Source organism: Acomys russatus, chromosome 25 (assembly GCF_903995435.1).
Source record: "Acomys russatus chromosome 25, mAcoRus1.1, whole genome shotgun sequence".
Lineage (NCBI taxonomy): Eukaryota > Metazoa > Chordata > Mammalia > Rodentia > Muridae > Acomys > Acomys russatus.
In genome coordinates this window covers 30,919,894-30,934,451 of record NC_067161.1, presented here as the reverse complement: position 1 = coordinate 30,934,451, position 14,558 = coordinate 30,919,894, and the positions used below count along the sequence as shown (strand labels likewise).

Below are 14,558 nucleotides of genomic sequence, written 5' to 3'. Positions count from 1 at the left end.
CTCCTGCACCTGCACCTCTGATGGCATTCTGCATCCTCCTGCACCTGTGCCTCTGATGGCATTCTGCATCCTCCTGCACCTGTGCCTCTGATGGCATTCTGCATCCTCCTGCACCTGTGCCTCTGATGGCATTCTTCATCCCTCTGAACCTGTGCCTCTGATGGCATTCTGCATCCTCCTGCACCTGTGCCTCTGATGGCATTCTGCATCCTCCTGCACCTGTGCCTCTGATGGCATTCTGCATCCTCCTGCACCTGTGCCTCTGATGGCATTCTGCATCCTCCTGCACCTGTGCCTCTGATGGCATTCTGCATCCTCCTGCACCTGTGCCTCTGATGGCATTCTGCATCCTCCTGCACCTGTGCCTCTGATGGAATTCTGCATTCCCCTGCACCTGTGCCTCTGATGACAAGGTGTTGTAGATCATTCAGTTCAGGACAGGGAAGGAAGTCATCTCTATTGTTTTGGTGGCAACAGTCACTTAACTCTAAATTCCCCTAAGTCACAGCCACCAACAGGCCCCTCCACTGCAGGAGTCTTCTGGTTTTGTGTAACAGGAAGGCTACAGGTCCTTCTCTTGATGCCCGTTTCACCCCTGAGCTTCTAAGGCAGGCTTCCCACCCCTCTCTGCAAAGCCCTCCGTTACTCTCAATGGCTGCAGCCTCCAGGGGGTTGTTGTGGGGAGACAAGAACCCCTCTTACTCTGATGCAGATGGATGGAGGGTGGTGACTCAGTGGGTTTTGCTATAACAAATGACCACGGACTTGGCTTAAACACACTGCACGTATTCACTGCTTGCAGCTGTGTGGGCTGAATAGTCCAAGATCAAGAAGAAACGGGGGCGACTCTGTCTGGTGAGGGTTCACTTTCTGATTTGTGGACGTGTCTTTGTAGGTTGGGAAGAGGGCAGAGGAACCCTCTGGTATAGTGTGTGTGTGAGAGCCATCTTTTTTATCCCTTGGTGTGGTACGGCTCTTATGTTTGCATGTTTGGTTCCCGTCAGCACAACTGTTTGGGAAGGATCAGGAAGTGTGGTTTTGTTGGAGGAGGTGTGTTACTGGGGATAGGCTCTGAGGTTTCAAAGGCTCATGCAATTTCTGTCCCCACCCAAGCCTCTCTGCCTCATACGTGTAGATCAGGCGTAGGCTCTAAGCTGCTGGTCCAGTGTCATGCCTGCCCGCTGCCTTCCTCCTCCGCCTTGATGCTCACGGACTCTAATTCTCTAAAACTGTGAGCTGCAAGGTAGATGCTTGTTTTATAAGTTGCCCTGGGCCATGGCATCCTTCCACAGCAAAAGGACCTAAGAATTTGGCTTCTTCTAATAAGGGAAAAAAACCCCATTCCTGAGGGTGCCATCCTTTTGACCTGAATCCTTCTCCAAGGCTCTGCCTCTCATACCATCTCCTTGCAACAAGGGTCTTTCCCGCCCATTGCAGACGTCTAAAAGATGAGTGTGCATGTGATGGCTAGTCTTGACTGGACTGAGAAATACCTACAGCATGACATCAGTAAAACACACCTCTGTAGAACCTGATGAAGGGTTTTCCCAGAGGGGATTGGCTAAAGGGGGAGTTGGAATATGCTGAATACGGGTGGTATCCTCCAGTAGGCTGGGGTTAAGATATCACAAAAAGGGAAAAGGGAGGAGACCTGCCAGTGCCTCTATAGACATGGCTTGACGAGGACAGGGGTACCCTCCATGATATGGTCACTTCCAGCACCACAGTTTTCTCCAAAGCTCTCAAGATGGCAAGTCATGGCAGGACACTGAGGGGCTGATGGGCACTGATGCACCCAGGCTCACTGAGCTTCAGGGAGCCTCATCTGGTCTCATGCTTTCCACTCTAAGCTTTGCACAACCTCACAGTCTAGCCTGGTCCTGGCTCTGGTTAGTGAGAGAGAGCAGATCCAAGTCCCTTATGCCACTGATTCTGTGGCCAAATGCAATTGATTCTAACACAACATTAAATGTCAAAATATTTGTGCTTCATGTGGATTTTCGCCCCCTGTTCATAATTTACATTTATTGCAGAAGCCAAGAGAGAATGAAGCAGTTGCCTCTGTGGGGAGGGGCTCTTCCCACTGGAATGTCCAAAACTTGAGGGGACAACAGGCATCACCCCCTGCAGGCCCAGAATGTGCAGTCAGCTCACCAAGGTGGTGACCTTGTCTCTAGCCTTTGCTGGGCTCTTTTCTGTTTTCTTGGGGGACTGGGGAGTGGAGAAGGGGGCAGTGATGGCTGAATGTTCTTGGGTGCTTAAGTCCACCCCTAGTCTGGTCCAGCTGACAGGGCTGCTGTCTCCCAGGGCCATCGCTAGCTTTCCTTCCTCAGCCCCGTCTGACCTGGAGACAACCTCTGGGGCGAACTGGACTTGCTTCATTGTGATTGAAAGACGACCCAGAGACCTGGTGCAGAGGACTTGCCTGGAGCTGAGCTCCCATGTCTACCACCGCAGGGGGCAACATGTGACTTTGATAGGCGACAGGAGAGCACTGCTTTTCTTTATAAGTGAACTAGTATTAGGAAAACCTGTTTGGAGCAAGCTGGCAGTGACAGACTGGGTGAAAGTAGAGCAAGCATCTTGATGTCTCCTTATCGCCCTCTGCTGGCAGTTTTGGGGAATATGCTCTGACTTAGGAACAGATGAAGGTCTGGGCTGATAGGCATCTTTGTCAGGGAGACCACACCATGTTCCTTTGAACCCAGAGGCCTTTGGGGGCTGTAAGGCTAAGGTCAGGATTTGACAGACTTTACTTAGAATCCATTCATTATAACTCAAAGACTGGCATCAAATTTATTATTATCTTTTGTTAAATATCTTAGATCATTTCAGAGAACACTGCCTAAAAGGTCAGAATATGTTTTCTTTCCCAGAACATTTTTGTAGGTGTGTAGTTACAAGTCAGGAGAGGTGAGACACAGACAGGTGATACACACGTGGGCAAGGGTTGAAAAGGGCTCTGCAGCCCCATTGCAGCCTTTGGTCCTCTGAGAGAACAGTCTCTGTACTTCCATGAGGCAAGCTTGAGACTCGATCTCACAGACAGGTTAGATGTGGAGGAACGGGGGTGGGGGGTGGGGGGTGGGGGGTGGGGTGGGTGGGTCCACAGGGCACAAAGAAGACTACAGTCATACATGCATTCAACGTATCATAGAAGAACGAGACACTTAATAGGGAGGGTCTGCCAAGCAAGCCCCTGCTTGCTGCGTGGTCGCCTGTCCTGCAAGCGCTCTTGTTGGGATGGGGCAAGGAACTGGTGGGACTCATGTTCGTAAGGCTTTCTTTGGTAGCGATGGTTGGGCAGTGTGAGCTGGGCTGGAGGGAGTGGAGTAGGTTGGTGTGGTTCTGGGCAGGGGGGCCCCAGGTTCCTTGGAGGGGACTCTCAGGAGAAAGGTTTGAGCAGTTTAAGTGTCAGTGTCAGGTACAAGTATAGGGTAAATTGAAGGCAGGGGCCTGGGGACACGGAGTGATGGCTGAGTGGCGCCCCCTCCCCAGCCATGCAGTCCACTGTGGCAGCTGCCCCCCAAAGCCTTTCCTTGTTGGAACCCACAGATAATCAGATTCTGGCTTTAGAGGGAAGAGAACAGCAGCTGGATTCTCAGGTTCTCGGCGAGGCAGGTGGAGCCTGGGAGCCTTCAGGAGAGAGGGAGAGAGCTGGGGTGACCGGCATGTTACGGCCACCCTTCAGTTGTTGGGGTTTCTCTCCCACGTGTGTCTTTGATGAGCAAATCCTTCACCACAGCACCCAGTCTCCTGATAAAAAATGGTTCTTCTCAACTCTCAGGGGCAGAGGTGTTGCTCCATTGTGATCAGCCACCGTGAGCTACTTAGCTGTTTAGAGGACCCCATCCTCCATCCCTCTCCTTCCAGGCTTTGAGATGGAAACGCGGTCTTCTCTCTTCAGCCTCTGGAGGGCCAGGAGAAGCCCGAAGACAGTTGGAAGTTGGGGACTGTGGGTGGAGGGGGTCACATTGGGCGAGGATGTGGAGGCACTGGTCTAACTCGACCTCGATCCGATCCGTTGCGCGTGCGTGACTCTCAGACGCATGCCTTCCTTTTGAGAACCCTGTCACCCACCGGGCCGAGGAAAGTAGGTGCCGGAGAAGGATTCTCTGCCAGGGTGCTTACTCCACCACAGCTAGTGTCTGTGAACGCTGAGTTACAGGGGCAACTGAACGTGGGGGGTGAGGATGACTGCCTGGGATGCTGCCGAGTTCAAGGTAGCCCTTGTGTGTGAATCTGACTTCCTGGCTAGAGAGGCTGTAGAGGGTGTGTGTGTGGGGGGGGGCGGGGGGGGATTGAAAACATCTCCTCCCAGCCTGGGCCTCCAGCCTTGCTCTGCTGGGGACGTCCCTCCAGCCCAGCTGTCAGCTCCGGGTTTCAGCAAGGGGCAGGAGGCCTTGCCGTGTGTTTCCTTAGTAGCTGCTGTCAGTGAAGAAGTGGGGGCCAGCCGACATGCAGCAGTCGCCTTCTGTACATGGCTCGGCAACCTCTCTATACTCGTTGTTATAAAACACCTTGCCTCCTTGTGACCCTTGGGTGGGCCGCCGACGCCTCCCCTGGGGGTCAGGGTGCCCTCTGGGAATATCCATGTGCTGGCCAGGATCTTTACAGCTGCCAAGGCAAGGAAGATGATGTTAATAAGCAAAGTGAGAGGACTCTGGGTCAGGGTTTGATTTGAATCAGTAGACACAAGCGGAGCATGGTGTATCCTCGAGGCTTTGAGACGCACACAGATTTGACAGCCGACAGGTCTGATCAGAGAAGGGCATTTTCCTACTCAAAGCTTGGACTCAGGGCCATGGAAATGACCAACTTCGCCCCCTCAACTCTGCTTCTTTAGGCCAAGTGAACCTATTCCCCCAGGGCAGGTGAATTTAGCAGAGAATATTTTAGCAAAGAATCGCGCCCTCTGCTGCCCATTACAGGGAGGTGCAGGGTCCTTAGTGAAAAGTCCTGTTTGAAATTTTGATACTTACTTCGTTAGGATGCTTGGTTTCCCACCACTTTCTTCTTATCTTACCATAAAGCATCTAAGGCATAACACTGCCTTCCTGATCACTGCCCACTCTGAAGCAGTGGACTCCCAAGACAGCTACGGCATCCGTATTCTCGCTAGCTGAAGCCGAGCACATGACTGCGGTCCCTGATTGCCCCCAGCCTTCATAGTTAGTCCATCCAGGGGCCCTCCAGTCTATCTAAAAATGCCTCCACTGACACGTGTCTACACCTAGGATCCTACTTTAGGTAAGCATCACTGTCGACTCAGAGGAATTCCTCCTGGCACATGTCTCTATCTCTCACTTTCCTCCCCGGAAGGTGTTGAGAGAGACCCTTCAGTTAGATGTGACATCGGGGCCCCCTCTTGCCACTCCCTCCAAGAGCCTTCTGTCACTCTTGGGATGAAATTCTAGCTCTGGGGCTGGGGGAATGGCTCAATAGACGAAGTGCTTGCTGGGAGTCCAGAGCTTGGACTCCCAGAACTCATGTAAAAGCAAAAGTCGGGCAGATGTGGTGGCTCACCTGCAGTTCATTGTTAGTAACTTGGTCTTTTTTTTTTTTTTTTTTTTTTTTTTTTTTTTTTTTGGTCTTTTTTTTTTTTTTTTTTTTTATTTGTTTATTGTGTGTGTGTGTGTGTGTGAGAGAGAGAGAGAGAGAGAGAGAGAGAGAGAGACAGAGAGACAGAGAAAGGGGTGTGTGTGGAGATTATAAGACAACCCGCGGTTCTCTTTCTCTTTCCATGTGGGTCTTGAGGTTGGAACTTGGGACCCTGGGCCTGGGAGCAAGTACTTGTATTTATTAAGCCATCTCCTGTTCCCAGAACATTTTTTAAAAACTGAATTGTTCTAATAGGAAATATCCCAGAGTTTATCCTTCTAGGTCCATCTATTTAGGTACACTCAGTTTTTAAAATCAAAACTTTAAATTAATGTGTGTGTGTGTGTGTGTGTGTGTGTGTGTGTGTGTGTGTGTTATATGTTAAAGGTACAGTGCCTTCAGAGGTCAGAAGAGGGCATCAGAGTCCCTGGAGCTGGAGTTATCTGAAGTTAAGAGCAGCCACATGTGGGTGCCAGAAGAGAACTCAGGTCCTTTGGAAAAACAGTAAGAACTCTGAACTGCTGAGCCATCTCTCCAGCCCTCAGGCATACTTCTAATAAGTAGACTCATGTCTTCTTTTATTTACTTGGAAAAAAAAAAAAAAGAGCTTGTTCGTGCCTCAGAAGTTTAAGGCAAACAGGAATTTACGCACTGCCCACACTTTTTTTTCCCCCACACTTTCTTTAAGGGGCTCTAATTTTACGCATACCACACTTCGCCTGCTCATCTTCTGCACCTATTTTTCTGATCTTTTTATCCTTTTTTATTTGGGTTAGCTTCATTTTCTTGGTTCTTTTCATTTCTTCAGTTATACATCTGGCCATTTATATTGTTCCTGGAGTACCCTGGTCTTCATTTTAAAGAGAATTTATCTTTCCCTTTCTTTAATGTGTTGCCATTTTCTGTCTTCACATTGCCCATTTGTATTCTGAGATATCAGACGTCTGATTTTTGGTGTGGTGGCAATGCTTGTTTCTTCACATATTTTATTCTCGTTGGCACGTTGTGTTTGATGTCAACTTTTAAGGTGTGTTCATTTTTATTTAGTGTGTATGTACCATGTGTGTGAAGTGCCCATAGGGGCCAGAAGAGGGCGTCAGACTCTCTGGAACTAGAGTTGCAAATGCATGTGAGCTGCCATGAGGGTGCTGGGAAACAAAGCCGGGCCTTCTGCAAAGACAGAAAGAGCTCTCAACCACTGAACATCCTGCTGTGTTCCTGTTTTAGATTTGCAGTAACTTCGTACAGAGAGAAAGTGTTTTTCCCTTTGTGATTACTTATGCTGGAATTTCCTACATCAGAAGTAGCAGGGTTAGCCTCTGCAAAGGTTATGAATTCAATGAATCGTTCATGCTTCATAAGCCAGAAAGCCAGTCCTGTGTGTTTGTCAATAGCTTTGTGACAAGGTGATTCTATTACATGAACCGATGCCATAAAAACTGGGATTCCTTTTCACCCCACTCTTACCATTGCTGTGAGACCACGCTACCAAACAGACCCTTCAAGATCCCAGCCCCATGCATTCAGCCTTCTCAGCCCTCAGGTACACAAGTCAACTACAGTTTTGCTCATTCTAAGTCACCCGGGCTCACATTTTCTGTTTGAGCAGTGGGAGATAAACTAAGACCAGTGGCTTCCTAGGTCTCCTCAGTCAGAAGTGTCATTTCAGACCCCATCTTTGAAATCACCTCAGGTCCCCTTGATCACATCCTTTCCAAAGCTCCCACCCAGTCCTGCTTTACACCAACACCAACAGACAAGCTGCCACTTTTCCTGCAGTCAGGCTGCTCAATGCAAGCCCGCCTCATAGGCTTGGAGGGATGAGGCTCTGCAGAGTGTGGGGCTGCACCCTGATTGACCACTTGAAAAGATGATGCAGCTGGAAGTAAGGAACAGTTGACTCCCCTCGGGAAGAGTGTGGCCCAACGGTTAAAACAGGTGGGAAGGACCTGGTTTCCCTCTTCCTCCCTGTAGACTCCTCCCCATCAACTGTTTGCCCAAGAGTTTGGAGAATATTCGGGAGCCAGATGAAGACACCTGCCCACTTAATAGCTCCTCAAGATGCGGCTGCAGGGAAACCTGTGCGAACAGTAGCGCCCTCTGCTGCTGTTCAAATGAGGTGCAGTTTCTGCAATGAACAAATGCTCTCTCCTCCCCTCCCTTTTCTTCTCTTCCCTCCCTCTCTTCCTCTGATTTATGGACATTATTTTACTCCTGTGCATGCATTATCTTCTAGAACTTTTCTTTCCTCACCACCAAGTTGCAATTCCTTCCGGCTCACTGCCCTGTCAGAAGCAATACCTTCCCAAGATGGCTGCCTCTGGGGTCTCACACTTGCGCCAAGATCTTTGCTCCTCTCCTCTGTTAGGGCTTAGCTTTCTCCGTTGTTTACTGTCTGAGTGGCATATTGCTTTTATGGCACAGTCCCCAGCTTACTCACCTGCTGTGGCTCAGGCTTGGCTATGGTCAGCATGATATTTCAAGAACACACAGACACATACAGACACACACACAGACACAAAAACAAATATACACACAGACACACATAGATACACAGACACACACAGGTACACACACACAGATACACACACAGACATACAGACACAGACACAGGCACACACAAAGACACACAGACATATACATATACAGACAAATAGACACAAACATATATATACATAGACACAGATACATACATACACAGACACACAGACACAGATACACACACAAAGACACATAGACACAAACATACACACACACAGGTACAGGCACACACACAGATACACAGACATACACATATACAGACACACAGACAGAGATACATACATACATACATACATACATACATAGACACACAGATACACACACACAGACACAGACACAGGCACACACACAGATACACACAGAGACACACAGACATACACACATGCAGACACACAGATACAGAGACATACACACACTCACACACACACACACACACACACACAGATACACAGACATGCACAGAAGAGACTCCCTCAGGTGCGTCACAGGCATGAGCTGAGTGCTTCATTCTGGCTCCTCAAGAAACTGGTTTTGCTTGTTTTTTTGATACAGGGTTTCTCTGTGTAGCCTTGGCTGTCCCGGGCTCACTTTGTAGAGCAGGCTGGCCTTGAACTCACAGAGATCTACCTGCCTCTGCCTCCCTGACTGTTGGGATTGAAGGTGCGTGCCCCTGCTCCTGGCCTGTTTTGTTTTCTTTCCTTTAAGGGTGAATGGAGATCTGAGTTTCCATGGCAGTCATTGTCCCCTTTGGTGGTACACGGAAGTGTGGGTCGTGGGGCACAGCACTGGATGGGGCAGTGATTTGTGCCTCAGAGACACTCACTTTGAACACACAAAGATCACAGGAAAGCGCAAAAACCTCTTGGGTAAGAGTCCAAGAGCACCACCGGGCCCTGGCTGCCTCAGTGGGCTCCCACTCAGGACCCTCCTGAGGATGGCACGCCCACTTTTGGAGGCCCTTACCTGAAGCTGTCTTCTTGCCTATGCCTGCTTTCGATCTGCTCAAACTCTTCTGAGGCCAGCACCATCCCGCTGTCTGTCTGGTTATCCTGTGGGGAGAGAACCGGCTGAGCCTGTGGACCACACATGCGGCTTTCCTGCAGGGCAGCTGCGTCCCAGCCCGGTCGGTCAGGTGTCTAGGAAGCTGAGTCTTGCTGGCTTTATACTTGTACCCACGGGAACTGAGCTAGGTGAGTGTTTCTGGTTCGTCAGAGTGTGCGGAGGTGCCAAATATCTGACATGAAGGGAAAAACTGTGGCCTGAGAGGTGGAGGCCTGGAGGGTGGAGCTGTGTCTGGCCCGTGGGACCCTCCAGATTGAAAAACAATAGGCTAAGCATGTGCTCATCACTCTGAGTCCCCTAAGCGGCAGGAACTAGAATCTCAGAGTTGTCCCAAATAGAGATGTGTGCGTAGGTAGCTGTTGTCTGCTCAAGGGCCACTCCCTGATGGCCTCTTCATCCACCCTCTTCTGGCCACAGCTCCCTGACTGGGTCCAGGATCCATGGCCCATTCCAAATGGACTTAGATCTGAGGTTGGAGCCATTGGCCACCAGAGCCCAGCCTCAGCACTCAGTCTTATCACTTATTTACTAGTGGGCACTACTGCTGAGCCTCACAGAGAGCTTCACTGCATGTGACCTGATCTGAGGGCGCAAGGTGTCCACAGCTGACTGGACCCCTGCAAGCTTCCTGCTCTCCACACCACAGCCTCTTTCAGGGACACTTATGCTCTACAGGGTTATCTGTGGTGCCCAGGCTGATGGCACGTGAGCTCTCTCTCTCTTTAACATTCACAAAAATGCACATATATGAATATACACTCATGCCACAATGCATGTCTGGAGGCCAGTTGAGGGTGTCAACTATCTTCTACCATGTGGGGTTTGGAGATTGAACTCAGGTTGTAGGTTCACCCACTGAGCTGTCTCACCGGTTCTGAGTTCTCTCTTCCCAGCCCCTTTCCCTCCCTCCCTCTCTCCCCATCTCCTCTTTAAAAACCATGGTTTCTCTGCTGTTGGGGTAAAACAGGCAGGGAGGCCACGTGTGAGAATGACCAACAGCCGAGAGAGGACGGCTTTGAGTGAGCGAGTGAGTGAGCGGCGAGCGAGTGAGCACTCAAAGATGCAAAGGAACTTAACTTGTTCCCTGGATTTGATGTTTTCAAGGACTTCCCCCGAGGAGCCGCCTCCCTGCCCGTGTACTGTGGCATGACTCAGTAGGTAAACGACTGCTAGCCTAGGTGCCGTCAGCAGGGGATGGCACAGGACGATGTGTACACAATGGGGTTTTATTCGGCCCCAGAGAAGAATAAAACACTGTTTGCAGGAAATGAACAGAATCTGAGGGAAGTGAAATAGGCGGACACGGAAAGGTGAGTACGGCATATTCTCTCATGTAGAAGCTAAAAAAATGGTTGACCTGGAAGTAGAACAGCCATTAATAGAGGTTGCAAAGACGGAGAGGAGATGGACAAAGGGAGGCTGGGTTTTATTAGTGTATCTTAGATGCATGACTTGAAGTGTCATTGCATCCGTTAATATGTGCAATTTACACTGTAATAAAAATTAAACAAAGTTTTAGAAGTCTTGCTTGCCTTCCTGTCACTGTTCCCCACCTCTGAGCTGTCCTTGGTCCCATCTATGGTGCACACCCCACCTCCCTTCACCTCCCCTTACCACCGAGGCTTTGTAAGTTGTAGGAGTCATGGGGAATTCTTCGAACGTCTTCATCCTGGAGGAACCTGGCGTCTGAATCCCTCTGGTCAGGCACCCAGGAAAGGACACGCAGTTATAATATCTGTCGGGAGGACGCAGAAGGTTCTGATGAACTAACTCAGAGCCCCCCTCACCTTTCAGGCTGCTTCTTTCCCCACCCAGAAAGGCCTTCGAGCTAGAGGCAGAGTATGGGTAGGGCCTGAGTCCAGAGTCTGCACTGGTCCTCAGATCCCACTGTGGGGTCCATTGCATGGCCCTCCCTGCTCCTTCCCTGCACTGCACTGTCTCTCCTGTACAGGAGACTCTGAGCCCATTGCTGGGGCTCTGCAGAGGAGGGAGAGTGGGGTAGTTACCCCCAAGCTGAGCGTGGCATGGAGCTGAGAGGCAGGTATGGCTTTCTTCTCAGGATGGCCATCTTCTTGCTGTTAACCGCTAGCTGGCCTGCCCACATATGCATGTGTGTGCACAAGTGTCAGTGAGCATGGAGTGTTGGGGGCATGGTGGCAGCAGCCTGGCAAGGGCCAGCTTGCTGTTCTGTCCCAAGGCATGCCAGTGCCCTGGGTACAAGGGACAGAAGATACACGTGGGACAGAAACCCTAGAACCCCAGCCTCTCTGTCATGCTGCTGAGAACACGGATGGTGCAACACACTAGGGGTGTAAACCACCAAGGGTAAGAGACTTTGGCTCCAAAATTCTAGACATAGGCTGTTTCACTCCTAAGTATGGTAGTGTGTGGTCTCACTGCCCTTAGGGCCTTGCCAGGGGTCCTGGGGACATTTTTCTGGAAACAAAACAGCCATTGCACCCCAGGAAGGGTCCTGGCCCAAACCCGGTCTACTCTACTTTGTGTCCCCAAAGGAAAAGTGCTCAAGGTGGGTGCTCCTTTGAGAGTGTGGTAAAGGAGACAGAGGCACAGAGAATTGGAGGAGGCCAGTTGCTGTGCTTTGTACATGGCTAGAGTGTGTCTTCAAGGACCGTGTGCTGGAAGCTACATCCCCTGTGTCGGGCACTGAGGTGGGGCCTAGTGCATGGGAACACCAGCCTCAGAAAGGACTAATAAAGTTCTCTTGGGACCCTGGTTAGTTTTTAAGAGATACTGTAAAAAAGAATGGCAAGGGGCTCTGACTTCCTCTGCTTTCAGTTCTTACTATATGCTTTCTTTCTGTTTTTTGGAGGATATGCTTTCTGAGATAGAGTTTCTCTGTATAGCCTTGGTTGTCCTGGACTCCCTTTGTAGACCAGGCTGGCCTCGAACTCACAGAGATCCACCTGCCTCTGCCTCCTGAGTGCTGGGATTAAAGGAGTGAGTTACCACGCCTGGCTTAGGATATGCTTTCTTATTCATGTGCTTCTGCTATCATGATGCCATCTGCCATAATACTATCCCAGAGATAAGCAAATGCTGACACCATGTTCTTGAATCTCCACTGACGCGAACTCTGAACGGACCTCTTTTCTTTATAAAGTACTCAGCCCCAGGTATTTTGTTACGGTAGACTAAGATGCTCACGGGAAGAGATCTCTGGTATCACTGTTAAGTTGCTTTCCTCGAGGACTCATAAAATATGTCATCTCCAAATGGCTGTCACCACCAGACCCATTCCCAGACCTGGGGAGAAGGAAACTGACCTGGCTGCCAGGCTGTGGCAATGCACGCTGGATGGACTACTCTCAGCATCAGCTTCGGTGATGTGCAGAGCTGTGGTGGACGCCTGCATGAAGCCACCCTCCTCTGAACTCCGAGAGCTGTGCAGGGCTATGCACTCCTCTTCCTCTTCCTGGCAGAAACGGGAGAAGTTTCCAGGGTCAGAGGCTACCACAAGCCCGCCCTCAGTCTTAAGCTACACCCAGGACTACTGTGGTCCTGACCTGGGCCACACGGTCAGGATGGGCTGTGTGTGGTTGAGTGCTCTGAGAATTAAGTGAGGCCACACCGGGCCCCAGAATACTTTAATGCTCACAGAAGGCCAAGCACAGAGGTTGCTAAATGCCTGCTGAGCTGGCCTTGTTCAGTTCTTCCAACAGCCCTTCCAGGTCCGGGCAAAGTAGGATAGGATGGGCCTCACTGGGCATCCTTAATTCAGCTCCTAGAGCATGAGGTACCGGCCCCAAGCTGCTACCATAAGGAAGTACCTCTGGGAAGGGAGGCACGGAGGATGTACAAGTCCAGTGTTTTGGTACTCAGTGGGTGCTAGGAGGCAAAGGCATGTATAAAAGCATGTACTACTATCGTTTTGAGGACAGCTTTGCCTTGCAGGCTCAGTGTGGACCAGCCTGGGGTTCCTTGTGGGCAAAGATGACCCCTGGCCATCTGTACCTGTGGCTAGAGAAGACACGAATGGTGTTTGTCCAGTTTCATGCGGAGTGAGATGGAGTTGTGAGTAGTGGGAGGACAGGCCCAGACACGTGTGACCCTTGCTTAGTAGCGACAGGTGACTAGGGCTTAGAGGGGCTTGGAAAGACAGACAAGGCAGGGAGCCAGGACAGGGCCGTGGGTTGTAGCCGAACAGGACAAAGATGGAGCTCACCTGCCAGCTTCCGCCCTGAAGCAGGTCCCCCAAGATCTCCACTAGCTCAGTGAAAGCAGGCCTCGCTTTAGGGTCTCCAGACCAGCAACTCTGCATGATGTGGCGTCTGTGGGGTACAGGTGGCTGCTGACCTGTGGTCTGAGTGCACTGTGACCCTCCTACCAGCCTGTATCCCCTGGACCACTATGGCCGTTTGGATAGGCAGCGTGTCCCCCTAAGATTCATGTGATGGGAGTTCAACCCAGAGGTTGAACACTACTGAGGTGACGGGCCTTTCAGAGATGAGGCCCACTGCAGTGCATGGCCCTTTGCTACTTTGTGGGTTCTTCTTTTTCCCACCTTTTATGCCCCCAGTTTCACCCCCTATCACTAGATAGGTGAGAAAGAAAGGTAGAGGGGAGGAGAGATATATATAGATCCTTGAATCTAATTTTTTTTTCTTGTTTCTTCTTTGAGCATGGCTACTAACAAATTGCAGGCAACCCTTCACCCCCAACGACCACCAACCCCCAACCCCACCTATCAGGGCTTTTATATACCCTCCTATAGACCACCTAGCTGGCATTCATATACCCTCTGAAAAATTCCCAGAATTCCAAATGTCACACATTCCCAGACACTATCTACAGCTGGAAAAGCCATGTCTCTGCTAGAGCACGAGGCAAATCATAGTCAGCTGCTGCAAAGCAGCCCTATATCCCCACACCTGGTATTAGAACAAAAACATATTCTTATATTATTTCTGTGCTTTTTAAAGGAACCAAAATTCCAGAATTCTTACTACACTGCAGGATCAAGGGGGCTTATGAGTGGGTTAGTGCTGGTCTTGAGGGGTGGGCCCTTGCTTCCTGTCTTACTGTGTGATCTGTCCTTTTCATGTGCTCTGTGCTTGCTGCCATCTGCGCTACCACGATGCAGACAGAAGGGCTGTCAGCTCAGCAGAGCTGAGTAGACAGGGAGAGATATCTTCTTTTGAACCTTCAAAACTGAGCTGAGCAAACACTCTTTTTTCCTTAGAAAGCGTCCTGTGTCCAGTATGTCATAGGAACACAATGGACTACATTTCTGTCCCTCATACTTTGTGGTTTCCACTTCAGATGTAATGCCGCCTGTCCCTTATCATTCTTAGTCCTGTCTTCAGTCCTTCCAGTGTCACCTCAATGTTCTCTCT

At 50.3% G+C, this 14,558-nt stretch overlaps 1 protein-coding gene across 1 annotated transcript in view; it reads right to left on the bottom strand.

The window, feature by feature from the left end:
* Positions 1-4,252: 4,252 nt before the first annotated feature.
* Flt4 (fms related receptor tyrosine kinase 4) overlaps positions 4,253-14,558 on the bottom strand; it is a 43,252-nt gene continuing 32,946 nt past the window's right edge. The window contains exons 26-30 of the mRNA XM_051167611.1: positions 13,388-13,493; positions 12,489-12,637; positions 10,819-10,939; positions 9,106-9,191; positions 4,253-4,617 (exon numbers count right to left, since the gene is read on the bottom strand). Of these exons, the coding sequence (XP_051023568.1) occupies positions 4,419-4,617; positions 9,106-9,191; positions 10,819-10,939; positions 12,489-12,637; positions 13,388-13,493 (661 nt within the window). The 3' untranslated portion in view covers positions 4,253-4,418. The remainder of the gene's footprint in view (positions 4,618-9,105; positions 9,192-10,818; positions 10,940-12,488; positions 12,638-13,387; positions 13,494-14,558) is intronic.